The following is a 27640-nucleotide window of genomic DNA, read 5'->3' on the forward strand; positions in this document are numbered from 1 at the left end:
CTCTGTAACTGAAGACGTCCGAAGCATAATAATTGACCTGTAAGGTAAAATTAAGTAAATTAGTATTATGTATATAAGTATAAAGTATTTCTCCTGGAAATAGTTTACAACTGTTAAAATTATTTAAAATCCTACAGAATTTATATACATAACTAGCTGACGCCCCTCGGTTTCACCCGCGTAGTTCCCGTTTTGGTGAGAATAGGAGGATAAAAATATGCCTATGAAACTCACAAATAACATGGTAAAAGAATTTGGAAGTCAATCAGTAGATCCAGAGGTTATTTAGTTCAATAAATATTAAGCCAGACTTCTAAAGGTTATAGTTTTTGTTAGCAATTTTCCTCTTCTTTTTGAATCTTTTGGCAAATTGGAAATATTAAATAAAGTTTTTGATATTAAAAAAACAAACCCCTTATATTTTAGTTAATTGTTTATAACTTTTGCAATTTTTGCAAGCAGCCCTTTAATTTTTTCAAAAGCTTTTCAAATGTGTTTCCGAAAAAATGACACCTCAATCATAGTTCTAGGAGAAGGAGAAAAAGTTTCAATCTAAATGGCGTTTGTGAACTAGAACTAATGGGGTGTAATGCCACCAACTTTCCAACTCACGGCTGATAATTATAACTAAAAATTTCTTAAAAGAAGGAAAAACTCAGTATCTCATTTAGCTCTACCCAGGATTTGAACCCAGGACCTTGTGAACACATAGACTAACCACTGGACCACAGAGGCAGTCATGTTGACATATGGAACACTATAACGAAGTTCTTTATAATATGACTTCATTTTCCAAAGTAAGGCAGTGTACACCTCTAAAACTGAAGACATCTGAAGCATATTTACCTGTAAAGTAAAATTAATTATCATGATTTTTTGATTTACCTTCGTCAAAATCGTAAACAATTTTTACCAAAATTATATTAAACTAGCGGATGCCTGCGACTTCGTCCACGTAGAAAGTTCAGTTTTTCACAAATCCCGCGGGAACCATAGATTTTCCGGGATATTCCTAAATTAATCCAGGGCAATATCTATCTTCGTTATAAATTTCAGCCAAATCGGTTCAGTAGTTGCGGCGTTAAAGAGTAACAGCTACCCTACCATACTCCCACCAACACCTACTCTACCATACTCTACTCAACTCTACCTCTACCATAAGTATCCTATGTTCTTCTCCTAGATCTAAGCTCCTCTCCACCAATTTTTAGCCTAATCGGTCCAGCTGTTCTTGAGGTGTAAGTGTTGTAACAAACCTGACTTTCTTTTATATTTAAAGATTTCTCAGACATATTAGTTACAAAAATTATACTATTATATACCACTCATAATATTCCCACCCCACAAATGACAAAATTAGTCAAAAGGATTATCAGAGCGAATCTTGTAGTGTAGCCTTATTTAAATATTTGACATCCGTATCTATCTCCTGTATGGAGACAAGTCTGGTGCTGTAGTGGGCTGTTAGTTAATTAGTTAAATCAATACGTAATTACCTTCATCTTAAGTAATTTTTTATGTTCTCGGACACCCTCCTCCTACACCAACAGTAGCATATTCTTAACATTGATGGAAGCATATTGAGCACGCGGATGCCCAGTGATCCAGGTATTCTGAAAAATATTAGATAAGCTTTTTAACAAAATATGGAACACCATGTGATATTATGATATACTAACAGACACTTGCTACTCAACACAAATCCCACTGTGATTTTCTTCGCAATAAAAGTAGCCGTGTTAATACAGAGTAAACTGTTCCAAATTTCAGTCAAATCAGTATGCAAGCCGCAGCGTAAAGGAGGTACAAACATACTTACACAGACACACACATTCGTGTGATGATATGGCTTGTTCTTGTTAATTAATAAAGCCTTACGTGATTCTTCCCTCGCTTTAAGATCACCAGATTATTGGACCAAAATATTTGCGCCAGTAATCCCTCCTGTACTCTCGTCTGTTTGTCAACTCCGTTTCCCACTGGGATTTCTCCTAGTCTTCCACAAAGTTGCTTGAAGTAACGGGGTCCACCGCATGAAAGTGAGAGTGGAGTTGAGGTGCAGAGGCTAGAGAGTTACACTTCATTTGTAACTCTTATATTGCGCTTGTCACCCCCATAAACCCCGAAAAATGGTATGGAGTTATAATCTACAGTTCATATTAATTCTCAGTCTGGAGTAGGGAAGCTGAAGTTGTTACACTCCCTTCCCTCAGAAAGCATTTCCTAATATAATGTAATGCATAATTACCTTCATCTTATCGTAGGAACTTGGGTTTATATGTTGATCGTTTAAATCTATGGTTCTGGCACGTCCTCCTCCACCATCAGTAGCATAAGCCCGTTCAATGAAAGCCCATTGAGCATGCTGATTTCCAATGATCAAGTCCTTCTTCTGAAAATTATTACGGAAGCATTTTAACAAATGAGGAACATCATGAATATGATATACCTTGTTGTTATTAATCATATAATAAAATATATTTTCAGCGTCTTCATTACTATTATGAAGGCATTCTCTGTGTGTATCAGTTATTAATGAATTTATTGCAGCTACATTTGCAGAACCTTAATCACTCTTAAAATAAATCCTGATTTAAATATTGCCTCAATTATTTCTCTAAGAATTCTTTTTAAATTTAAAGTCTTTATTCCATCACAGAGAAAATAATAAGCTAAAGGTATTTTCCAAGATGGAAATAAGCCACGTAACATAAAAACTAAAACTTTATCTGCAACATTATTTGCTTGTTCACCACCTATGTTCCTAGGTCTTCAAAACCCTCAATAACCCCAGAATGAATATTAAAAAATAAATTTTTGTTGACAGCCATTTCATCAAACAACAATATACACTGCAAACCCATAGTCTGTGTGTTCTTAGCACAATCAGCCAAATGCTGGAAAATAAATTCATTAATACCTGGTCTCACAGGTATTTTAGTTAATAGAGAGTTTGTAGTTGATTTGGATAGGAATATTAAATATTTCTGTAAGAATTTGTAAAAATGAAGGCTCAACTTAAATAATGTAAGTGCAAAGATTTTCTCATCATTAGTGTATCTAGGAGATTTGACTTTAGAATCAGATAATCTTAACTGTGAATCCACTAATAATTTCCCAAACTGAGTTAACAAAGGATAATTTGAAATAAAATATTGTCCTTACTAGCACAAAGTTTTGACTATAATTGTTAGCATTTGTAAGTCTCATTGCGCAACATTTGTTTTAATGTTCTAATATTCTGACGTAACTTTTGCTTCCTAGGAGTTTCAAACTTAGCTGATTGAACTCTAGGAATTATGTCAGACTTTCTATGAGGCTTGTGTCTAAAATGAGGCCTAACATGCACAAAGGGATTCTGTGAAGCAGAAGGCAGGGGATCAGGTAAAATTGAACTCTGTAAATATTCGGACTGGGATTGTGAGCCTAGACAGACACTATTTGTAGAAATATAATGGATTGTTCGTTAATATTGACATTTAATGCGTTAGTCTGCATTTCAGGCTATTTGTTTGTTTGTGAAGTAGTAGTTACATGGTCAACTATCGTTTATTCGTATTTATTAGGCCCGATGAAAGATACCTCTAGGAACTTGGAATTTGTAGGTGCTAGAACAGCGTTTTGGTTTAAATCACTAATTTCCAAATTCAAAGTAAGTATCGCAGACTTAGTTAACCTTAACCTATGATTAATAACATAGCAAGGTAAACAGGAATATTTACGCAAAAACAGGCAATTGATCAACCATACCTTCCATCTAGTAACATCAGTATATGGTACAGCACGTAAATTAATAGCTGTTTTACACTTAGGCACGCAACAGCGCTTCATTTTGAACGAAAAACAAAAACACTTTTGCACTTTTACTATCGAACACTGAAATTAACCGAGCACAAATCAAACTATAACTCTTTATTAACAATACTATACAATAATATACAGAAAATAAATAAATAGAAATAAAATCCTTGATAAATTGATTTGTAGTTTCCTGTAGTTCCACTGGTTTCACAGTTTCACTCAAGGAACATATTTACATTTCACTATAATTGCAGCCATGTTTTTTTACAAGGCAAAAATAAAACTTTAATAAAATTAAAAAGGTTCAGCCAATCACAACAGAGCATAGACTGGCTTCGGTTCCGAAAATGATCGGATAATTAAAAAGGGATGGAAAAGGCATTTTCCATAAACACCACAATGTGTGCGTAAAGGATGGAGAATCCGTTAAATTGACGAATCTTTTGGCCGAAGGCACACTGGCGTGGTGCTCGCGCTGTGCGTAGCTTGATGGCTTCATTTGTCGTCTGTGGCTGTGGCGTTACTTGACAGGTGTCAAACCAAACAAAAATTCATCAACATCAATTCATTTTATTTTTTAATTTTTTGTGGTGTTGCTGTTGGTGTGATTGGTTTTTTTGGTTAGTGACTTCGTGTATGGATGGGTCAACATATATATCATCGATAAATTTCCATCAATGTAATGTATTTTGATATATTAAACAGTAGTCTTTGGAGATTAACACTATCTTAACTATAAGGCATACTGTTCGTTCATGTTCAGCACTAAGAAAAAAGAAATTAAGTAAGTAAAATGGTTCAATTCAATAATGTTCCAACGATATTTTTTCTAAATCTTTACTATTAACTACAAAACATGTTCAAATCAAGCTGCGAATCTATATATGAAGAATTATAATAATTTTAGAATGGAGGAAACCGAGTACGAATACTTGGCCGATAATGATGGCCAGTTGTTAGTTGTACAGGAAGATGGAACATTTCTTTGCTGTAAGTAGACAACATTAATATTTAACTATAGCAATACTAAAAATGGGAAAGTAACTCTGACTGTCTGTCTGTTACCTTTTCACGGCTAAACAACTGAAAATTTCAAGATGATTTTTGGTATAATGATAAATGGGACCTTGGAGAATATTAAGTGTAAAATGATGAGCAATTTACACCTTTAGGAAGATTTATCAACAAACAAATTAATTGTTGATAAACTTTCCATATCGACCTGCGCTTTAGTATAACATTCTTCCTTTACCAGTTAACAGACCAATCCAATATGTGCAAGAGGATGATGTGAAGAATGTGCTAGAAGGAGTACAGGGGGATGTGTATGATGAATCTTCACAGCAGCTTTATGAGGATGAGGAGAACTCTTCAGAGATGATATTGTCTGGTAGGTACTTAAGTTTGTGGGTACTGTTTTATATCTGAACTACTATCCTATCCTAGCCATCAAAATTATTTATCAGCTCTCTCAAAGACTAATAGAAGTTTGGCACATACTCAAGTCTTGGTTATGTACGATATCAAAAGTACATTAATTAGTTATTTAATATATCCAAAATTAAGATTATACATTCTTTGTGTTTTTGCAGATCAATTTGAAATGTCAGATGGACAAAAAAATGTTTATGAAAACAACTATTTACTGCAAGATAGTGAAGCTTCAGCAGATGTACCAGTAAATACTGTTAAATTATTATTATTCAAAAGGTTGTGCTGCCCTGCCATGGCATTACACTGAATCTTCAGATACAGTGTTTTGTGCTAACACCTATGGATGATTTCCTTGCACCTGGTTACTGGCATTTAAATTTTTTTAAGGTGTAAAAGACACTGAGAAAGCACTGTCTAGCAAATAGTAGGGAACTAAAAACAAATAACTGAAATTTCTCAATGTTTTGTAGATACAGTGTTTTGTCATGGCACCGCAGAGTTTTAAATTCTTAGATTATTAATTATTCACATTTAATATATCTTGCTTGTGTATACTAACATTAATAAAAACCATTTAAATGTTTAATTGTAAATTAATTTTCTGTTAATCCTATAAATGAATTCAGTGGAATTGAATCAAAGAAGGCAATTAAATTCTGAAGCTAAATAGCAAAAGTATTAGACATAGTTTTTAAACATGACTAACATTCCATTTTCCTTCCAAATAGTGTTTGAAGAAGAGGGTATGATAATAGCCCCGCTGTGGGGCTCTTATTCATGACCTCTTAGACCTTTATTTTTACTGAGTCTTGCTAAGTTATACCTGAAAATTACAATTGCTTAATTATATTTTTTTTTAGATGGAAGAAGATGTTCAATATAAGGAAGTAACTGTGAATGAAGAAACTGTGGCAGATGGAGAAAGTGGTGAGAATAAAACTTCTGGTGATTGTACAGAGGTTAGTTCAATCTTTTTGTATATACATTATACAATATATATAAAAATCAATGCCACTTTTCATTGTGATTGTATAACTCAGGAACGGGCTCACCTATCCAAACCAAGTGTATGCTTTGATCAGACTATTTAGTAAATTTTATTTAGTATTAATTATTTAGTAGTTTGCACAAAATCAGTCGAGTGGTTCTTCATTTATCATATTTTTTGCAACAAATGAATTCAGGGGTAGGGTAGGGGTAGGGTAGGGTTGAGTAGGGTAGTGTAGGGATAAGGAATATCACAATATTTCAAAAACCGCTTCATGTATGAAGTTGAAATTTGGCAGGGAGGTAGTTCATAGTTAGTAGATGTAGACTAAGAACCGATTTTGTGAATGGGTCTAAGGCAGATAAAGTAGCGGGTATCTTATGGTTTGACATAATAGTAAGATTGGTTTATAGCATTCTTTTATTTAATATTTAATGACAATTCTTTCTATTTACAGATAACATTAAATGATGAACAATATCAATTGCTAGAGCAGAAAGGTTGGATATTGTTGGAATGCAGTGATAAGACGTATTTATTAGATTCATCAGGATTACATGACATCACAGACGATGAGAGTACGTATTACATTATACAGGGTATCCAGTAATTAATAGATAAAACGCAAGTGCGATATATACCATCCAATAATTTAAACCTGATTTGATAAATTTTGTAGGATGACCAGACAATCTTCAGGCAAAATACAAAATTGCCTACATTGTATTTTTTCAAGATTTTAGCTGTGTGTTGGAGTTTATTCTTATTCTGTTTTAAATCACTCTGTATAAGTTGCCCTTCCAAGCTTCTCGCTTTCCTGCAACAAGGTTCGCTATGTTCATAATTTTGTCGGACTTGCCATGAATATACACAAAGTTTGAGGAGTATGGTTTGACCATCTTTCTGACGCAGTTGGCAGTGCAGGTTCTCAATAGAGGTCCTAGGTTCGATTCCCGGCACGGATTTAATATTTTATAAATTAGTTCAGGTCTGGTCAGGTGGTTAATTACCACTAGCGATTTAACGCTCCGTTACGATGTTGTGTAGAAACCGTCAGAGAATATGTTTGAACAGCTTCCAAGCAGAACCAGGGGCTTCCATCTAAGACTGCATAGTCACTTCAGCAGGCCAATTCACTATTTTGGTCTTTATTATCAAGCTATTAATATAAACATCAAATCAATTGAGAAATGTCCTCTTTCGTTTTGCAAACCAATAAAAAAAATACCTACTGTTGTATCCACCTGTAGGCACCGGATGACAATTTTTTTTTTTTTTTTTTATTCAAATAAATATTTGCCATATCTTTTCAATATGGCCAATATTCCCATTCCCCTCCAACTAGTCTGGAAAGACTGTATTAGGAGTCGGTATGACAATAGACCAACGGGTCAGGGATCGAACCACCACCCCTCTGCTCCTACCGTTGAGCTATTGAGGCTCTGTTTTGTAATTGTTACATAGAATCTCTTAATATGTCAACTAGCAAACTTCAAACACAGTAAATTAGCCTGCAGATGAGATTGCAGTTATGGGTTAACTTGTTGTAGTATAAAATAAATATGAATTTTTTGTACCTGGGCCCAAGGACTATTAAAGTCAGAAATAATTGTAATGATATCGATTTCAGAGTTAATTTTGAAACTGAAGTTAGAACTTCAAGCGGATGAAGAAGAAGAAATAGTATCAAGGTAATTTTTTTTTATTTTCGCTCACAGAATAAAGAATATCCAGAATGAGTCTTTGAAAGCAGCGTGGTGAAGTCAGTGAAACCCATAAAAAAAGTCACGCGTCTCCTTGCCATCCCTTTTTTCATAATTTCATAATTTGTATTTCAAAATTTCACAATATTTTGAAAAGATAATATTTAATTCTTCGTTGGTTCTTTGTAGCTCTAATTACATTATTTTGATGATCTCTTTTTCCGACCCTTCCGACAAATTATTATCATCATCTTTCTCATGAATCTGTACATTGGTGAAAACCGCATGAAAACGTGTTCAGTAGTTTGAGTTTAAGGCGAATAGACAGACGGACGCGGCTGAAGACTGTTCTTATCTACACTAATATTATAAAGCCGAAGAGTTTGTTTGTTTGATTGAACGCGCTAACCTCAGGAGCTACTGGTCCGATTTGAAAAATTCTTTCAGTGTTAGATAGCCCATTTATCGAGGACTACAGGTTATAAATTATCCCCGTATTCCTACGGGAACGGGAACCACGCGGGTAAAACCGCGCGGCGTCAGATAGTATTACATAATAAATTTCATACATTTCATATTTTAGTACCGTAAAAGGAGTTAAAAAAGAATACGTGGAAATTAAGATTGAACCTCATTCTGCTGATATGATGAATTGCGTTACTGAACATGAGGGTATCGAAACAGAGGGTGAAGAACAGGAAGCAGAACATACAAATAACACTGCCAAAGATCAAGGTATGTAAACACTGGATTTTCGGTGTATTTTTTAATTAACGCCCGCGTCTTCGTCCGGTTTTTCATTTCAATTTCGTTTCAATTTAGTTTTCCACAAATCCCGCGGAAACCATGGATTTTTCCGGGTTAAAAAATAGCCTATGTGTTAATCTATGCTATAATATATCTCAATACCAAATTTCAGGTAATTCGGTTTAGTAGTCGAGGCGTGAAAGAGTTACAAACATTCATATCAACAAAATCATCAGTTTAATAAGAATAAGAAACCATAAGAAAATAATAAGAAACCATAGATGTTTTTGGGATAAAAAGTATGTGTTAATCCAGAATAACATCGATTTCCATTCCAAATTTCAGCCATATCGCTTCAGTAGTAGCGGCGTTAGAGTAACAAACATCCCAACATCCATACAAACTTTCGCGTTTATAATATTAGTAGGACTAGAACTTGATAGGTGGCTAGGTAGGGAGAACAACACGAGCGGAGGAAGGGAGTGTTAATCGATTGACAAGAAATTCCTTAACCCTACATCCATTGGTCACTAGTCCTGGACTTTGCTTGGAAGTTTTCTCTACCACGCGATAGACCCGGCACCCGCACGGTAAATCCATGGACTGCTAAGATATTCGTCTCTCTAAGATGTAGAATAGGGATGATGATAATTTATTAAATTGTATAAAAATTAAGAGTATGCTAATAATAGTAAAGCAATTTTGTAGAAGTAACAGGGTATCTGCGATCATTACTTTCGGAGCTACAGGGATTTAAAGATTCACATTTGCAGCACTGCCACGGATTGCTCAAAAACGCCTCATACTGAATGGCACGAATAAATGACGTCGTCGATGCATGAAATCGTGCGTGTGTGGGTGTTTAAATAAATTTACAAATATCTTTGTTATTTGTGCGTTTATGTTTATACTTCATACAATGAAAAATTGTAAAAATGTTAGGAAGCTACAAATGATTTTTTATCTAATTACGTTAAAAGATTTTTGATTGATTTAGTAATCTTATAATCTTTTTTATTTTACAAACATCCCAACAATCTAAGTTTATGTTTTTTCTCTGTATTTTTTATTTTGAACTTTTCGAGTATTTTTTTAAGCGTGCGTTTTTTTTACTTATTTTTTAAGTAATTTTTGCATCTTCTATTAAAAGTGGATGCACAATCAGCGACCAAAAAACGTCCTCACTCAATGAGTGCCAAACTACTTCTTGGCACTCAATTCTAGTAGTCGCATTTGCAAATACAACCTTAAACTCAATTCTTAAGTTTGAATTTGGTGTGAATTGGGATTTTATTGAACATTGGACTATATTTAAAGGCCTTTAGGTATAATTTTCTGTACCAATAATCTAAAACTGTCAAAGCAAAATTAGCCAGTTTTTAAGTGAAATTTTCTACATGATTGTGCGTCCTTTTATTATAAGAGGTCAATGAATTTGTGTTTAATTAGACTGTGATAGCCCAGTGGATATGACCTCTGCCTCCGATTCCGGAGGGTGTGGGTTCGAATCCGGTCCAGGGCATGCACCTCCAACTTTTAAGTTGTGTGCATTTTAAGAAATTAAATATCACGTGTCTCAATCGGTGAAGGAAAACATCGTGAGGAAACCTGCATACCAGAGAATTATCTTAATTCTCTGCGTGTGTGAAGTCTGCCAATCCGCATTGGGCCAGCGTGGTGGGCTATTGGCCTAACCCCTCTCATTCTGAGAGAAGACTCGTGTTTTACAGTGAGCCAAATATGGGTTGTAAATGATTGAATACTGCATTACAATTACCCCATAATACGTTCCCTCTCATTCTGAGAGGAGACTCGAGCTCAGCAGTGAGCCGAATATGGGTTGTTGACGAACGAATTTGTTTTTAATAGTAACTTGTCGTTTCCAGGAACATTAAGCACTATAGAAGAGACAGTAGAGGAGGCGACCAACGAAGCTGACATTACACCAATCGAGGCTGAACACGATTACGTCAAACTGAGCTCTGTGAAAGATTCACGGGCGAAAAGACAAAACGACAGCATTAGAATTAAAACGAAATTTTCATTTAGAGGTAAATAGATACATCAATCAATCATCAAAATTGCTTGTAATCTAGCATGTGTTCATGATAAAAAAAAATTTGAGGAGAAAAAGTTATAATGTTAACGGCAGAATCGAAAGTGTCGCTATCTCTTTCGCTTTCGCCAGGGTATGAAAAAGAAAGCTATATTTTCGATGGTGCGATCATGATGCGTATACTAGGTGTACTAGACAATACTTTCATCTTTCACATTCACAGGGTGCTCGAGAGTATTTCTTTTTTAGTTATCTTAATTAGTTATATTGTCTAAGGAAAGTTAATTTAAAATATCTGAGGAACATGTGTTCTGACTAAATAGAACTTCATAATTTCCGTGAAAAAAAATGTCCTTGTTTATCACTGATAGTGATAATGTAACAAAATATCTCGTTTGCATTTATAATATAAGTTAGGATTAAGTTAGTTGAGATGAAAGAAAGAAAAAAACGTTTATTTCATAAAATGTTTTTATCAAAAAAATTTAACCGACTTTATTTTTCTGTTTTAGTGTGTCCTAGCATAGTGACGGACAATTTCGTTATTTTCATTTTAACTCAAAATTACTGAACCGATTTTCGTGAAGAAATTAAATGGGACCAGTCTGGAAGACTCTTTCAAACAGAAAAGAATTTTTAAAATTGGTTAAACAATTACGAAATTATGTGGCAACGAACTTAAAAAAACACACGCGTCGAATTGAGAACCTTCTCCTTTTTTTGAAGTCGGTTAAAAAATTGATGAGATAGTATATTTTTTAATTAATTTAAATGTACATATTTCAGACATTCCACCAGAGATAGTGTTAGGTAAATTTAACGGTAAGAAGCTAGTAGCAAGAGTTACGAAGACTCAGAGACTGGTGAAGAGACTGGGAACCAATATCAATATAAACAACACAGAGCCAAATGTAGATCCATCGGGTAAGTCAATGACACATTTTGGATAAAAATATTTTTATATATTTTTGGAGTTAACTCCTTAAGAATCGATTTTTCATAAATAGCCCTCGGTGTAAAAAACTATGGGCAGTAAGTAAAATTCGATGAATAAATGACAGCGTTACGTTTTTGTGCGCAACCTATTCCGCGCACCTTTCCGCGCACATGCGTGCGTGCGTGTTGTATGTGTAAAACCGAATGAGACTACAAATCTGGAGAGTTGGTCTTTACAAATAGTCAACCTTAACGTTTCAAAGGTGTTTGTAAACTAGGGCTACTTGAAATAAATTAATTTTGATTTTGAATACTGCAAAAAACGAACTTAGCCTTAGCTTTTTTTAGTCGATCATTTGTCGCGCATTACATTGACAAGGAAAAAATATACAAATATATAAAGAAACTCCCATCCAAGTCATATTAATAATCGTGGACATACACACGTCATAATCTATATATAATAAAATGAATTGCTGTTCGTTAGTCTCGCTAAAACTCGAGAACGGCTGAACGGATTTATTCTATTTTGGTCTTGAAATGTTAGTGGTGGTATAGGGAAAAGGTTTAAAAGGTGAGAAAAATAAGAATAATTGCCTTCTCTATTTCCCATACAAGCGTTTATAAGTCAAAGGGTAGGGTAGAGGCAGGGTTCGGGTAGGGTACGGATAGAGAAGATAAGTCAAAGCGAAGCTTGACCGGGTCCGCTAGTATTGAATAAAGAACTTATGTGAAGTCGGTTTGATCGTTTGTTCTTTGATTACCATAGAGAAACGATTTTTTTTAAAGTTTACTGATCGTGAGTTCTAGCCCTTTTGAGCTTCCGCTGTACGCGTATTGATAATATTGCAGATTTTTCCAGATTTCCCAGGTTTACCCGACAGTAAGTTCGAGAGGCTCATATGTGAAGCGGTCCGCGGGCGGATCGACTGCAGTGTCACCGACGTGACGGCGGCGGAGATCGTGGTGGTGCAACTGTCGCGAGTCGCCGCGTTTAGAACGGCGCTTATGGAGCGAGGACTTATTATTACTAAGGTAACTATTTGCACTACTAAAGACTTATTAATATAATTTTTTTGTAAAAAAAAAATTAGATAATTACTTAGGTGAATGACGGCCGCGTGGCGCAGTGGGTAGTGACCCTGGTTTCTGCATCCACGGCCGTGGGTTCGATTCCCACAACTGGAAAATATTCGTGTGATGAACATGGGTTTTTTTCCAGTGTCTGTGTGTATTTATACATTATATAAGTATTTATATGTAGTATATAAATGTATATGAACATTATAATATCAACTATCTTAGTACCCATAACACAAGCTACTCTGTATGCTTACTTTGGGGCTAGATAGTGATGTGTATTGTTTAAGTATATTAGGTAAATATTTATTTCTGAGTAATCTGTACCTAATCTTATATTCCGTACAATAGAATGACGAATAAAATATATAAATTAAAACTAAGAATTACACAGTATATTAAATTTAAATTTATAATAAATAAAATAGGTATAACAAATACACACCATCTAATTGTTCACCCAGAGGCAAGGTACCCAATACGCTAGCGCTATTACCTCTCTGGATAGCAAGGCTTATAACCTTTGGGCCAAATAAGCGCCAGCTCTTGGGTCACCTGACGCATGGACAATTTGTCAGACATAGCATTGAAACATTTTTTTAGTATCTGTTGACCATGGGCCTAAAGTCTCAAAGGCAAGCGCCGCAAATACATAGTCATTCGATATGACCGAGTATTTACGTGCATGAGAGATGAGACGCTGCCAACTTATCTACGCGTGTTGCGTCCCATACTAAAGCACGCCTTCATTAACTAAAATATTACATACAAGTTGCAAGAGCCCCTGTACAAGGTGGAAACGTAGAATTTTTATCATTCAGGTAATAGTTCACGAACTGGAATCTGGTGAACTATACAGCGAGAGCACTCCTTCGCTGGTGACGGGTCGAGCGGTGAGAGACAATGTGAACAACTGCCATTTCAGATACATGCCGGAAATGCTCTGGAAACTCTCTATGGCTAATGGTAAAGTACTAAAATCGTGTATTTAGTATACTAGTTTCATAATTATCAATATTTAAAAATAATTAGACTTTAGACCTTTAGCCCTTACAGTAGTGTCGCTGTAAAAATGTAGTAACTTCCATTCAATCAATAATATATACAGATGTAGGAACGGAACAAGACGGTGTCGTACCCGTCACGGATACGAAATTCAAAAACGAATACGTTCTCTTGTCAGTACGATACGAACCGTCGCATCAGTAATTTTCAATATTATACAAGAAAAATGGCGTCATACGTTTTTAAATAATTTAAAAACTAAAAAAAAGAGAATTTTTTATTGGTTATTATTGATTATTATATTAATTTACGTAATTTTTGTTAGTGTTAAACTTTGAAATACAAATTATGAAAAAAGTTTGTATATGCGGATGTCAAGGAGACGCGTGACTTTTGTTTTTTTTATGAGTTGCACCGGCTTCAGCACGCAGTTTGTAAAGATTGTCTTTGGTTACTCTGTGTTATAACCGTTGAAGATGAGTTTTGTAGTTAGCGTTTATCTCATATGTTTACAGAATTTGAAAATGAAGTAGGCAACAAAACCGACTTCTTGCATATTCACATCAGAGAGAACAAGGCGACAGATGGCATCATACGGATATCTATTACGTTGAATAAGCGAAGTAAGTTCCAATATTTAAGTTTTTTTTATTCTTTACAAGTTAGCCCTTGACTACAATCTCACCTGATGGTAAGTGATGATGCAACCTAGGATGGAAGCGAGCTCACTTTCGGTTTCTACACGACATATGGACCTGCCAATGCATAGCTTTAAGCAATGTGTCAAAAAACATTTACTTAGTCGAGGTTACTACACCGTCGATGAGTTACTTAATGATAAAGGTGCGTGGAGGTCATTGGATCAGCTTCCACCTTCACACAGGAAGTAAAACTATAATAAACTAGTAGATTCCGCGCGGTTTCACCCGCGTGGTTCCCGTTCCCGTAGGAATACAGGGATAAAATATAGCCTATAGCCTTCCTCGATAAATGGGCTATCTAACACTGAAAGAATTTTTCACATCGGACAAGTATTTCCTGAGATTGAGATCAAACAAACAAACAAACTCTTCAGCTTTACAATATTAGTATAGATTTTAATGTTGTCATCAATTGTAAATTATAATATTGTATGATTTTTTTTAAAAGGGCAACTGTTGAGTTTCTTGCCGATTCGTCTCAGCAGAGCCTGCCTTCCGAACCGGTGGTAGAATCTTTACAAATAGTCAACTGACTTATCATAAGTGTTTGTAAACTGAGCCTACTTGAAATAAAATAATTTAATTTTTTTTTTTAAAAAGCCACCAGAATTTTACAGATTTTCAATATTACGATGCGGATCAGTGTACGCATATGTACCAAGTCACTCAGAAAAGACAATTATAATTTATTTAAAAAAATATGATTATTTATTAGTGAAAATAGATACGTTCCTGCAAATTCAAAATTTCCTTCGATATTTTTTGCGAGCTAATTAAAATGATCGTGTCTCATTGAAAAATGGATTTGCGTGGAGAACATTTTCGCGTAATGTTTTTTACGATTTTAAGTGTCGTCTGAAACCGGACGAATCGTACGATAGACTTCAAATGGCATTAATGGATGAAGGCCCTTCTGAGGCAACCGTGTATCGTTGGTATAATGAATTTAAGCGCGGTCGGCTAACTTTGAGGGATGAAGAAAGAAGTGGTCGTCCTTTGACGGGACGGAAAAAGTGTTTTAAGAACTGGTTCAGACGCATGAAACTTTGTAGAGAGGCTGATGGAGAGTACTTTGAAATGATGTACCTAATAAAATATATTTACCTATAAAATATTTTTTTTAGTGTCGCAAAACTTTCTGAGTTTCCCACGTATGTATTGTATTCACTTTCAATGCAAAAATACTACGATTCGTTTAATGCGATGCGTCCGATACTTACTATGCGGATATGTGGACGCCTACCATAATGAGTTTTGAGCGCATTAGGGTTTACAAAATAAATGTTTTTTTTAGATATTCCACTGCATTTATTCAGAGATATCGAAGTAAGTGAAGAAGACGAAATCTACACATGCGGTTCGTGCGACAGCATATTTGATACAGCGGAAAGTTTGCAGTTGCATCTAGAGGTGATTATTTTTATTTATTACTAGCTGACGCCGCGCGATTTCACCCGCGTGGTTCCCGTTCCCGTATGAATACGTTGATAATATATAGCCTATAGCCTTCCTCGATAAATGGGCTATCTAACACTGAAAGAATTTTTCAAATGGGACCAGTAGTTCCGGAGATTAGCGCGTTCAATTCAACAAACAAACAAACTTGTCAGCTTTATAATATTAGTATATATAGCAAACGACCCGCGATTTTACCTGCTTAGTTCCCGTTGGATGAACCATGGATTCTTCAGTAGCCGAGGCGTGAAAGAGTAACTAACATTCATAATATCAAAGTCATCAGGTTTTCGCAAATCTCGGATCCCATTGATTTTTTCGGGATAAAAAGTATGTAATTTCAGCCAAATTGCTTCAGTAGCCGCAGCGTGAAGGGGGAATCATGCCAACCATTAAAAGCCATGATAGCCTAGTGGCAGATTCCGGAGGGTGTGGGTTCGAATCCGGTCCAGGGCATGCACCTCCAACTTTTCAGTTGTGTGCATTTTAAGAAATTAAATATCACGTGTCTCAAACGGTGAAGGAAAACATCGTGAGGAAACCTGCATACCAGAGAATTTCTTAATTCTTTACGTGTGTGAAGTCTGCCAATCGCATTGGTCCAGCGTGGTGGACTATTGGGCTAACCCCTCTCATTCTGAGAGGAGAGAGCTCAGCAGTGAGCCGAATATGGGTTGATAATGATGAAGGAGGAACAAACATACACATTTACACATAAACTTTCGCCTCTATAATATTAGTGTGACATAGGTACTTAATTAAAATTAACTTACAGACTGAATGCGCGGCCACAGATAATGAAGCCATAGACATGGAGGAAGCGAAGAATGCGTATAGAATTATAAACACGACCAGAGGCAAACAGTACGCTTGCAACATATGTAATGTAAGTATTTTCATTGATTAAAATACTAGCTGATAGCCGCGACTTTGTCTGCCTAAAATTAAGTTTTCATAAATCGTGTCCATTCCCAATTTCAAATCCATTCAGTAGTTTTTTGCGTGAAACAGTAACAAATATTCATACAGTCCATAACAAATATTATAACCATCATCTTTTCACAAAACTCGCGGAAATTGTTATTTTTTGCGAGATATAAAGTAGATTTAGACTTTGTAAATCCAGGCTATAATCTATCTCAATTCAGCGAATTCGGTTCAGGAGTCGCGACATAGAGTAACAAACATTCATACTATTATAACCATAAATTTTTAGTAAACATCGCAAAAACCACGGACTTTTTCAGGATAAAGTAAACTATGTGTTAATATTGGATAGATTCAGGCGTTACTTTGCGAAGGATCATCATAATATATAATAATTTATTTATTTTGCTATCATCCGCAAAATACTCTCTACGTACGTTTCACCCCGAAACCGAAGCATCTTCAGGAGATGTTTACAACATGCAATTGTTGAAACAATTTTCTCTTTCAGATTGTCTATTCAAATTTACTTAGTTGCCAAGAACATATACAATCACATTTCACTGAAGACGAAGAGCCAGAAGCCAGAGAGCCATCACCAGTGCAATTCATACGTACTAATGATTTAATCAAGAAACCCTCACAATTCATACGTACAGAGACAAAGAAACCAGCACCAATTCAAATCGTGCGTACAGATGAAACGAAGAAACCTTCGATAGTGCAAATCGTACGTACAGATGAATCGAAGAAACCTATGGGCCTCTATAAATGCACGATGTGCAATCGTGCGTTCTTCGATTTGCCTTCACTATCGAAACATATTGTGACGAGACATATAAAACAAGTGCATAGCCCGTAATGATGAAGTTTAACATAGACTGATAAGTATAATCAAAATAGGTTTCCTTATTTAGGTTTTAATTGAATTTTAGTTTATCGGATCTCTACAATAAGGGTCTCAAAGCAGTTTGAATAATTAATTGTTAAAACCTAATAAAAGGTATTAAACATATTCGTGTTTTTTATTTATTTTGATTATGTATCTGTTTGTTTTGTAGGATATCCTTTTGACTCCTGAACTGCAGGGTTATTGTGTAACTCGGTGTACCATTCAAGTAATCAGTCACTATATCGTTTTACATCGTATTTTCGTTTTTGCAATCATCTAACATTGTGTTTTTTAAGGAAATAACACAATTATCGTAGTTTTACGAAAAAGTAACATAAAACAGTACAGTATAGTAGTACAGTACAGTACAGTATAGTAGTAGTAGCACCAGGTACGTTATTTTAACGAAAAACTGTTATTTACGTCATTTCGTTGAAATAAACATGTTAGATGATCGTAGAAACAAAAAAGAAATGTTACCACTTAATGTAAAATTATGCAGTTAAGGTTATTTCGTTGAGAACACAATGTTAGATGATTGCAAAAACGAAAATACCATGAAAAACGATGTGACCGACTACTTAAACGGTACACCGAGTTACTAAATAACCCTGCTAATCCTGACTAATACACATTATTATCTACAGAGTCCGTGCGAAACCGGGGCGGGTCGCTAGTGTACTATATGTGTGAAAGTGAGGTATGTGTGTTATGCTTTTACAGCTCCAACTTGTAGTTTGTGATTTTAAAGCTTTTTTCATCAATTTATTCGTTAAAAGTAATTAAATAAAATAGAACATTTTCTGTAAGTATCTTATTTATTTACAGCAACTATTAGATATAGAAGGGCTAATTTGAAATCAATTTTCAGTCGTAGATTAATAATGCTAAAAAGCATCATCTAAAAACACATTATCCAAATCATCAAAACTTTCTTGCAGGCTTTCATTTCCAGTTGACGAATTGATATCTGAAAGCAAAAATTGTGATAAATATATAAACAAACATGTTATATATGTATGTATATGTTTTTAATACCAAGAACAAGACGCTTCAAGTTTTATAATTTTTTTTTAAAGAATATTTCCCATATTTTTTATAATATGACCAATATTCCTGTTCCCCTCCAACTAGTCGGGAAAGACTGTGGTACGAATGGGTACGACAATAGACCAACGGGGCGGGGATCGAACCACCACTCGTCGATGATGAGTCCGACCACTCTTACCACTGAGCTATTGAGGCTTAAAATGACTCGTATAATATAAAAGGAAAAGAATTATTAGTCATCAAAATATTGTATACACACGCGTAGTTCCAGTTCCCTTGAGAAATACATAGATAAAAGCATATGACCTGGCCTCGGCCTGACTTATAATATTATGTACTAGTCACACCTAATCTTTTTCCTATATTACTATACATGTTGCACCAAAATTTTACTTTCATACCTTTGAAAATCTGATTAATATTTCTGACAAACAGACAAAAGCTTTTTAAGTTGGTGTTTTGTGTACTGTTACTTTTTTTTTAATGCCCAACTGGATTTTTGTATCATATTACACTCAACTTTCTGTGATTTGAATGGATATTCTTTAATAGAACTTCAAAACATTATATTTAGAAAAAAAACATATACTCGAATTGAGAACCTCCTCCTTTTTTTTGGAGTCAGTTAAAAGTTAGATACCTAACATTGTAATGATAAAGATCTATTTTTAGTAACCTAGAACTTCTCACTCTTACTCCTAAGATCTTTTGATGAATATTATGTAGTAAGTATAAGTAATTAATATTTTTGGTGTTTCATTCTGAACATATGAATAAAGTATTTGAATAAAGCCTCACCTGATGCATCTCTGTTCATTCTAATAATAGTGTAATCTTCTTCACATGTCATTTGAAAACCATCTGCCAACGTTTCACCATCTGCGATCACCGCAGAGCTGTATATAGCCCATATATTACTTAAAGTAATATTTAGATAGTGTTTCTTGAATGCACTTCCCGTTGTGAGCACAGTCGGTTTCCATATTACAAGGGCGCAATATTCTGCCACAATGTATGAAGAAAATGATGACCACGCATCTCTGTGTAGAGTGCATTTTATTTGTCCTGACAACGGCAATTGTAATATTACTTAAGAGGGGCTCTGTACCACACACCACAACTTAATTAGAGAGGATGGTATGACATGTCAACCAAAACGTCACACAGGCATAGTGTGCGCATGATAACTTTTCGCGTGGTCAAAATTGGAACTAATCAAAAGACTATCTCTATCTCTTGGCGGGTAAAAGAGATCACTCAAGCTAGCTAAACATAATTGCACCGCTAATTGTCTAGTTGGACCAGTCAAAAATATCACTTTTTTCATTGCATTGAGACTGGGACAACTCTGCCACTATTGGTGGACAATGAAATTTTCTATTCACAATAGTGACCCCACGCTAGAAAGGGAAACCTTGGTTGACCCTCCAACCAGTAAACTGACAACATAAATTGAGTTGCAGGATACCCTGGATGCAGGCGGTTCAGAATTGTGACATTTGGAAGTCCCTACAAAAGTTCTATATCCTGCAGTGGATGTCCATCGGCTGATATGATGATAATGATGAGGGATATATTATATTACTCACCTGTTTTATCTCTCAAAGTGATCAAAGGATCATCCCCTGATCTGTCCACATTCTCTACAAATGCTGTGACAATATGAGCCTTCTTTTTCTGCAAATTGCCTACTAAAGCCTGGTGTTTGATGCCTCCTATTGTATTTATTTCATTGAAAGTTTTTGTATCTTCCAACAGTCTCTTCCATAAAGGTGTGTTAAATACATCACCGTGAATATAGCTTTGAGTAAAATCTACATCCTAAAATGAATGAATTAAAAATTCCATGTTACAGTATTTTCACTTTCATGTTAAAGTTGCATTGGATCAGTGCATGGGCATAGCGAGGAGGAGGGGAGGTCGGGGTGCAGCTGCTCCTCAGTAGCAGAGCCATCAGATACTTGAGCTCCAGTGATAGGAGCAAAGAGGCATGTGAGAGCACTACGGGCGCCGTAGCGCAATGCAAATAATATGATGTGCATTGTTTCTCATTTTTCAATCTCAGTGCTTCATCTGATTTCTAAAACCGAAACTGTGCCTGAAGTTGAAATTTGGTTTAGCTTTCAACCGTAAAAACTGGATTGGTTGGGCAGTATCTTCGTAATGTGAGATACTCAATTTAAGTTTAGCTGCCCCCTTAGACACAATCCTGGCTACGGCCACGAATCAGTGTGGTGGGTCTCAGCTCCAAATCCCCTCTCTTATAAATTGAATTGAGAAATTGCAGATTTACCGTTAGGCCCAGTAGGCCCAGGCCTAGAGCGGCCAGATCTTAAGGGAGTCCATTTAAGACAAAAATGTGGGAATAAGCAATGATAAATAACCAAATTTCACCAATTACAATAATTGTGAATTTCATCACTATCTTTTCTCTTAAAACTTAAAATTATTCTTATTTATATGTGCAATTATGCCCCAAACCCTTGGAAAATATTACAAAATCTATTAATTTTGATAAAAGGCAATAAAATTAATTCTGTAAATAGTAAAGACTCCACTCACTTTGGTTAGGTTCAATTCAATTAAAAAAAAAAAAAAATTACTTTCCTTCCCCCAATCCTCTTGCTAGATAATTATGTAGCACCTAGCAGGTTTAAAAGGCTCATGTTTATAAGACAAACCTAGCTATTATTATAGTTTTTATTTTATAGAGCTGTAGAATTTCTAACTTATGCAGTAGAAGCATTTAAAAAAAACATACTACCTGTGAAAGAAGTTCCATTTGACAAATAGTATCATTCTTTTTCTCTTCAAAGGAACCAGTTAAAAGACCCGCCGGTCCAGGGAACTTTCTTTTACTTTTGTGATCAAAGTATGAATTTAACATTTTTCTTTTTAAATGAGTTGGTGATACTGGACTCTTGTCATGTAATTTGGTTTTCTTCTTATTTAAGTTAGAATTAACTAAATTACTTGTTTGCAAATCTGTAGCAGGACCCTTACTTGGCTCATTAAGGTTCCTGTGATTAGCCTGAGATTCTTTACTGTGAAGAATTGGATCCGTGTTCTTGGATTGCAATTTTTCAGACAACTCCGGGAAATCCAATTGAGATAGCACCTATATAAAAACAAAGTAACACTTATAGTTAAAGATACCTGCAATGAAATTGTTTCATTAAATAAATCACTGTAAAATGTTTAAAATACCTGATCATAATCATCTGATTCGAACATTATTGTTGTTTGTTCTTCACTATTCCACTGAAGAATATGAGAATACGCCAATTGCCATCTAGTCGAATAAAAAGATTATGATTAATGATTTAGCAAAACTGTTATTTAAACATTTTAGTTTTTACCATTATTCAAATTATTTTAAATTTATAATCACAAACGTCAAATCAAAGAGTATAATATTATGTTTAAGTCAAATGTATCTATTAATCTGTGAGTCAATGTAAACAAAACCACAGAGAACAAATGATAGAGTAGAAAGGAACAAACTACAGATCATTTGTAGACTCAGACTAATTAGATAAAGACCTGCCTCGCAAGACATTATTTTTCTGTCAAAGTATATGATCAACGATCTTATACGATTATAAACACTGTCTCTACAAAATCGATGTTTCATAGTTTACAATCGTGACTGTCGGATAAAAACCTCTTTCAAAACACCTTTTTGTGTAGTTAAATAAAGTAAAAAACGAACAAAAACTGCTGGTTTAGTATAAGATATGTATGAAATCTAAGCTCGTTTTCCTTAGAAAATGGCAGAAAATTTTGTTCGTGAATTTGGGTGCGATACTAGTCCTTATGTATTTAGTCTGAGTTTATAGATTAATATGCTCTGGGGCACGGGGACTAAATAACCACAGATCACAGAAAAAGAGATAGAACCACTTTGTTTTTACTCGACAGCAAAAAGGGTTATTAGGTTATTAGTTTATCTTTAACAGATTGTTACAGTCTTTAATTTTTTTTCGTATTGAGTAAGTGCCGATGGCTCCATGTGGGACCACTACGGCGTCACCGGGGGGTTTGGGCGAGCGAAGAAGCATCGCCTGATGAGACCCGAAGGCTGAAATAAAGATAGAGGACGGAACTACTCTCTAAAGGCGTCTCCTATGAGACTCGGACCTTGGCTTAGAGGGCCATACGGGAGGGTGTAACCGTGACCTGAGTGAATCAGTCCGGACGCCCCCGAGATCGTGAGTTAGAAAACCCACGTCCGGGTGACGTTAGGTATCGGGGACGCTGTGTGCTTGTGTTTGTGTTTCCCGGGAAGCATTGCCGGTCGTCATGTCATCGTCTGGATCGTAAATGACGTATTTGGGACGCCTCTGCTTGAAGTTAGCGTTAAGGTTGGGTTAGGTTAGGTGTAGTTGCAAGCCTCAACCACTAGTTGGTTGGGATGGATGGCAGCTCTGTCGAAATAGTTTCGAGAGAGCTGTTTCATGTAACTACCTATTGAAGGTAAATCTACGTCTCTATGGAGGTCGTTATTGCGTACAAACCACGGTGCGCCCGTGATTTGTCGCAGAAACCGGTTTTGCAATGTTTGGAGCAGCTTAAGGGTCGTTTTGACGGTGGGCAAACACTACACTAGCGGAGGGTAAAATCGGACGGATCGTGGTTTTATAAAGCGTTAGCTTTGAATGGAGGGACAATTTGCTTTTTTTGTTAATCATCGCGAAAAGGCGGTGCACTACGTATGCAGCCTTTTTCCTCGCTTTATTGATGTGCGTGGAGAAGCTCATGCGGTTGTCAAAGGTTACGCCTAGGTACTTGCCAGTACATTGCCAGTGGATGGGAGCTCCGTATAGGGAGACTTCTTAACCCTGGAATTCATAGTCGTGAAGTGAACAATCCCCCACAAACCAATATTCAGTATTCACCCAGGGGCTGACTATTGAATCATCCTTCATTGCATTTCATAAACAAACTACTGGAGAGCCCCTAGGTGACTGGAGTTTCAAGCAAATGTTGTCTATGATTTTACATTAGATCTTTGAAAATTCTGTGACACAACCTCAGAGAGACGTATTTTGTTAATTCTTTGACATTTTCAAAATAATTGAGTTTCTAATATTTTCATTTACCTTTTGTATTTATTTATCGTAGTAAAATTTAATTCGTTCAAGTGTACAATAGGTCAATTTTATCAAAAAGTTTCTTTCTCACAAGAAGGAGTTGTTAGAAAAATATTGAAGTTATGTGGACGAACATGATCATATACAAAATTATCAGCCGATGGACGTCCACTGCTGGACATAGCCGTCTTGCATGGACTTTCAAACACAACGGTCTCGAGCCGCCAGCGTCCAGCGGCTCCCTGCAACCCGCTTGATGCCCTCGGTCCACCTAGTGGGGGTTCGACCAACACTGCGATTTCATCGGCTCTTCGATCTATGTGGCCAGCCCATTGCCACTTCAGCTTTACGACTCGCTGTGCTACCTATGTCAGTGACTTTGGTTTGTCTGCGGATCTCCTCATTTGTGATACGATCACGCAGAGAAATCCCAAGCATACTATTTACTATATAAGTAGTTTGATATTTCATACTTTTGTAATGTGGAATCCTACTTGAAATAAAAAAATTGTTGTAAGAGGAAATTTGTTTATTTTACTCAAAACCACCTATAATTACCTGAAATAATTACAAGTAGGTACTATTATGCTGTATTTTCTTACAATTTATAGTAAGTGCAGTAAATAAATATAAGTGTAGCTTATCCTTAGGAATAGTGGTAAAATTGCATTTCACAAAGCTTTAGATTACATAATATTATATATTTAGGAGGTAGGCTTGGCCCGGTAATGGGCTGATAATAATGAACCACACAGTACTTATTGCAATTCTAAAATCAAACCTATATCCTTTAGATACAAAGTTTAATTAATAACAACAATAAATACAAATTTTATATATAACTTATTGTTATTATTGTATATTTTTATAGGGCCAGACTTAAATGAAAAATGCAGAAGTAATAAATATCTTTATTATAGATGTGAATCAATAAATTTCATTCAATTAAGATTTGTATACATTTTCTATCGTTATGGACTTCAGAGTGAGTGACCACCTTACAACATACTCCACTCACTCCTACTACCTCGATATTAAATGCTGCTGACTTTTCAAGGTATGTGGGTCTTCCAATTACTGTGATCTGAAAACTCGGATTTTCAAGGACCAAAGTATTCTCAGTATTCTTGGTAAAACAGTATTCTCAGAGCTCATCACTGCTATTCCGGTTTCTTTAAATCTGTGCATAGGGTCCTCCGGGGTTGTTTATATGTATACCTATGCGTGCCATCAATACAGCTTGACTTGTGGCATTTCTGTTATTTCATAGAATGCTTGATGGACTGCACCTACAGTCTGAAAATAAACATTATGTTAGTTACATTTATGTAGGTTATATATTTCCTAAATCAAAACTAGATAGGTATACCTAACATTTATATAGGTTAGATTACAAACAAACAAACTAATTAAATTCTTCATCATGAGTATGTTAAGCATGAGTCTCCTCTCAGAATGAGAGGGATAAGGTCCACCACGCTGGCCCAATGTGAATTGGCAGACTTCACACATGTAGAGACAATGTTTTTCCTTCACCGTATGAGACATGTAATATACATTTAAATTCATAAAATGCACATAACTGAAATGATTTGTAGGTGCATGTTTCAGACAGCATTTGAACCTACACCCTCCGAATAGAAGGCAGAGGTCATATCTACTGGGCTATATGGATTTTGACCTACTCCTAATTTATCTATACTAATATTATAAACAGGAAAAATTTGTTTGTTTGTTTTGAATAGGATCTGTAACTACTGAACTGATTTGAAAGATTCTATCACTGTTGGGAACTTGCACCATCATAATCAAAGGCAGAGGTCATACCCACTGGGCTAATTGGTTTTATATCTACTCCTAATTTATCTTTACTAATAATAGAAACAGAAAAGATTTGTTTGTTTGTATGTTTTGAATAGGCTCTGGAACTACTGAACCAATTAAAAAAATTCTTTCACTGTTGGGAAGCTACACTATTCCCGAGCTCTATAGGCTATATTTTATCCCCATATTCTTACGGAAATGGGAACCACACAGGGTGAAACCGTGCGGCGTCTTCATGAACAAAAAATTATTGATAATGAACAAAGGTAGGTACGTACCTGATAACATCCCGTTTCATAGAATCGAAGTGCTGCTAGAATGTATAATACTAGCGGTATTGGTATTCCTCTCTTGGTCTTCTGTGCTCATTCTTCATCAAACAGAGACATATTATGACTAATATGAGAATCTTTCGTACATTCCATATCGCCATAGTATTATACTGGGTTTACGCAATTGCGAATATATATCTTGGGCACTGATATAACTCGCTGTTTATAACTTCACTTATAACGATCCGAACGTCCACTTTCTAATAAATAAATCACGAATAACAACAAAAAAAATGCCAGGGGATGGTTTGGCTGACAAATATCGGTAATTCAGCAGTCAGCCGCCAGCTCCTGTCAAATGAGGGGTTTCTTTTGTCTATGAAACGCGTAGGGGTTGAATTCGACACATAGCGGCTGAATAATCCCCTTAGGGGCCCCCTACTACGACTATGAATTCCACCGTAAGAGTCCGGGTTTGTTTCGGGGAACCGGTTTACCAGTGAAAAGCACGGCTGCGCTTTTCTTTGGGTCGACTTCTATCCGCCAGAGGCGGAACCATTTGCCTATAATGTTAAATGCCTTCTGGAGGCGGACTCTAGTGGAACGCCGGTCTACAGCCATCGTGTACAGTGCGGTCGATGGGGATGTCTCTTGTGAAGAGCGAGTATAGAAGCGGGGAGAGCACGGAGCCCTGGGGGACTCCGGCGCGAATCTGTCTGGGGGATGAGAAAGTGCCGTCTATACGGTACCTAAATGATTGGCACGCCAAACCGGTTCAGTTTCACTATTAAGCCTTCGTGCCAGACTCGGTCAAACGCTTTAGCTACTTCAAAGAAAAGCGCCCCGGTGGCTATAGGTTTGTTGCTGTTTGTTGAATTTATTAAAGCCGTTAAGGATGTGCTTCGTGAGGTGGTGCGCTTGGTGAACACACGAGCGTCTACACCGAAATCCAAACTGTTGGTTGATGAAAAGTTGCTTCTCATCGCAAATAGCTTTGAGGCGATTCCAGATTATCATCTGATATATCTTGCCTATAGTGTTAAGTAGACTAATTGGGCGGTAGCTAATCGGAAGATCGAGGGGTTTGCCCGGCTTGTGGATGCCAATGACCGTGGCTTCTTTCCATGCGTCTGGGAAGGCGCAGTGGGCTAGGAGAACATTGAAGATATTCACCAGGATGTTGATTATCTGGACCGGGAGGAGCTTCCGTGAAATTACCATATCTGATTGTAAATGGCAATATTTCGCTACCGGACGTAAAAATAAATTGGAAATTCCTAAAAAAATTAGACCAATCTTTGACAATAAAGTGGATCGGACAAAGATCGGACAATATTTTGTAAATCTTTTTATTCGTGCGTGAGTCTGTATACCATGTCCAGATTGAATTGCGCTATTTGGTAAATAAACAAACCCTTTTGTTGATGCCAAACTTTCATAACAGTTTTCAGAACCATCAAACCATTAAAACACGCACAAACACTTTGTTCTTTACAATCCACCTATGGAGAATCATACAAACGTAACATTTTTTTAATTTACACAGGGTTTAATCAAAATTTTTAGAAATGAACGAAATTAAACACGAAATTATGCACACAGATTACATTTAAATATTAATTTGACGTTTCGTCTATCTAAGGTTGTGCCAAGTAAAATTATCACCACAGATTAAA

At 35.9% G+C, this 27640-nt stretch overlaps 2 protein-coding genes and 1 long non-coding RNA gene across 3 annotated transcripts; 1 reads left to right on the plus strand and 2 right to left on the minus strand.

The window, feature by feature from the left end:
• The first annotated feature begins 4304 nt into the window (after positions 1-4304).
• LOC112053424 (uncharacterized) lies at positions 4305-17848 on the plus strand. Its single transcript, XM_024092829.2, has 16 exons — positions 4305-4585; positions 4709-4791; positions 5057-5191; positions 5394-5479; positions 6096-6194; positions 6681-6801; positions 7854-7914; positions 8510-8661; positions 10560-10724; positions 11516-11653; positions 12528-12700; positions 13567-13711; positions 14266-14373; positions 15746-15861; positions 16682-16792; positions 17345-17848. Exons 1-16 carry the CDS (start codon positions 4557-4559, stop codon positions 17693-17695), a joined length of 2073 nt encoding a protein of 690 aa, XP_023948597.1. The 5' UTR covers positions 4305-4556; the 3' UTR covers positions 17696-17848.
• A 691-nt stretch (positions 17849-18539) lies between these two features.
• On the minus strand, positions 18540-22178 carry LOC112053425 (uncharacterized). The gene is made up of 5 exons (XM_024092830.2): positions 21983-22178; positions 21540-21893; positions 20365-20596; positions 19574-19840; positions 18540-18695 (listed from the first exon to the last, which is right to left on the minus strand). The coding sequence occupies exons 1-5, from the start codon at positions 22007-22009 to the stop codon at positions 18613-18615; spliced, it is 963 nt and encodes a 320-aa protein (XP_023948598.2). The 5' UTR covers positions 22010-22178; the 3' UTR covers positions 18540-18612.
• A 2587-nt stretch (positions 22179-24765) lies between these two features.
• Positions 24766-27560, minus strand: LOC128199143 (uncharacterized). The gene is made up of 2 exons (XR_008251818.1): positions 25971-27560; positions 24766-25164 (listed from the first exon to the last, which is right to left on the minus strand). It is a non-coding gene; the product is annotated as an uncharacterized LOC128199143 (long non-coding RNA).
• Between the last annotated feature and the right edge of the window lie 80 nt (positions 27561-27640).

This window comes from Bicyclus anynana, chromosome 19 (genome assembly GCF_947172395.1).
Source record: "Bicyclus anynana chromosome 19, ilBicAnyn1.1, whole genome shotgun sequence".
Taxonomy (NCBI): domain Eukaryota; kingdom Metazoa; phylum Arthropoda; class Insecta; order Lepidoptera; family Nymphalidae; genus Bicyclus; species Bicyclus anynana.

Bases quoted from the DNA above. Each gene is read 5' to 3' on its own strand.
- LOC112053424 (XM_024092829.2), top strand. From the start codon at position 4,557: ATGTTCAGCACTAAGAAAAAAGAAATTAA. The intron at 7,915-8,509 runs GTAATTTTTTTT...TTCATATTTTAG, and splicing joins GAAGAAGAAATAGTATCAAG to TACCGTAAAAGGAGTTAAAA. The intron at 8,662-10,559 runs GTATGTAAACAC...TGTCGTTTCCAG, and splicing joins TAACACTGCCAAAGATCAAG to GAACATTAAGCACTATAGAA.
- LOC112053425 (XM_024092830.2), bottom strand. From the start codon at position 22,009: ATGTTCGAATCAGATGATTATGATCAG. The intron at 21,894-21,982 runs GTATTTTAAACA...GTTTTTATATAG, and splicing joins AATCAGATGATTATGATCAG to GTGCTATCTCAATTGGATTT. The intron at 18,696-19,573 runs GTGAGGCTTTAT...TTTTGCTTTCAG, and splicing joins AATGAACAGAGATGCATCAG to ATATCAATTCGTCAACTGGA.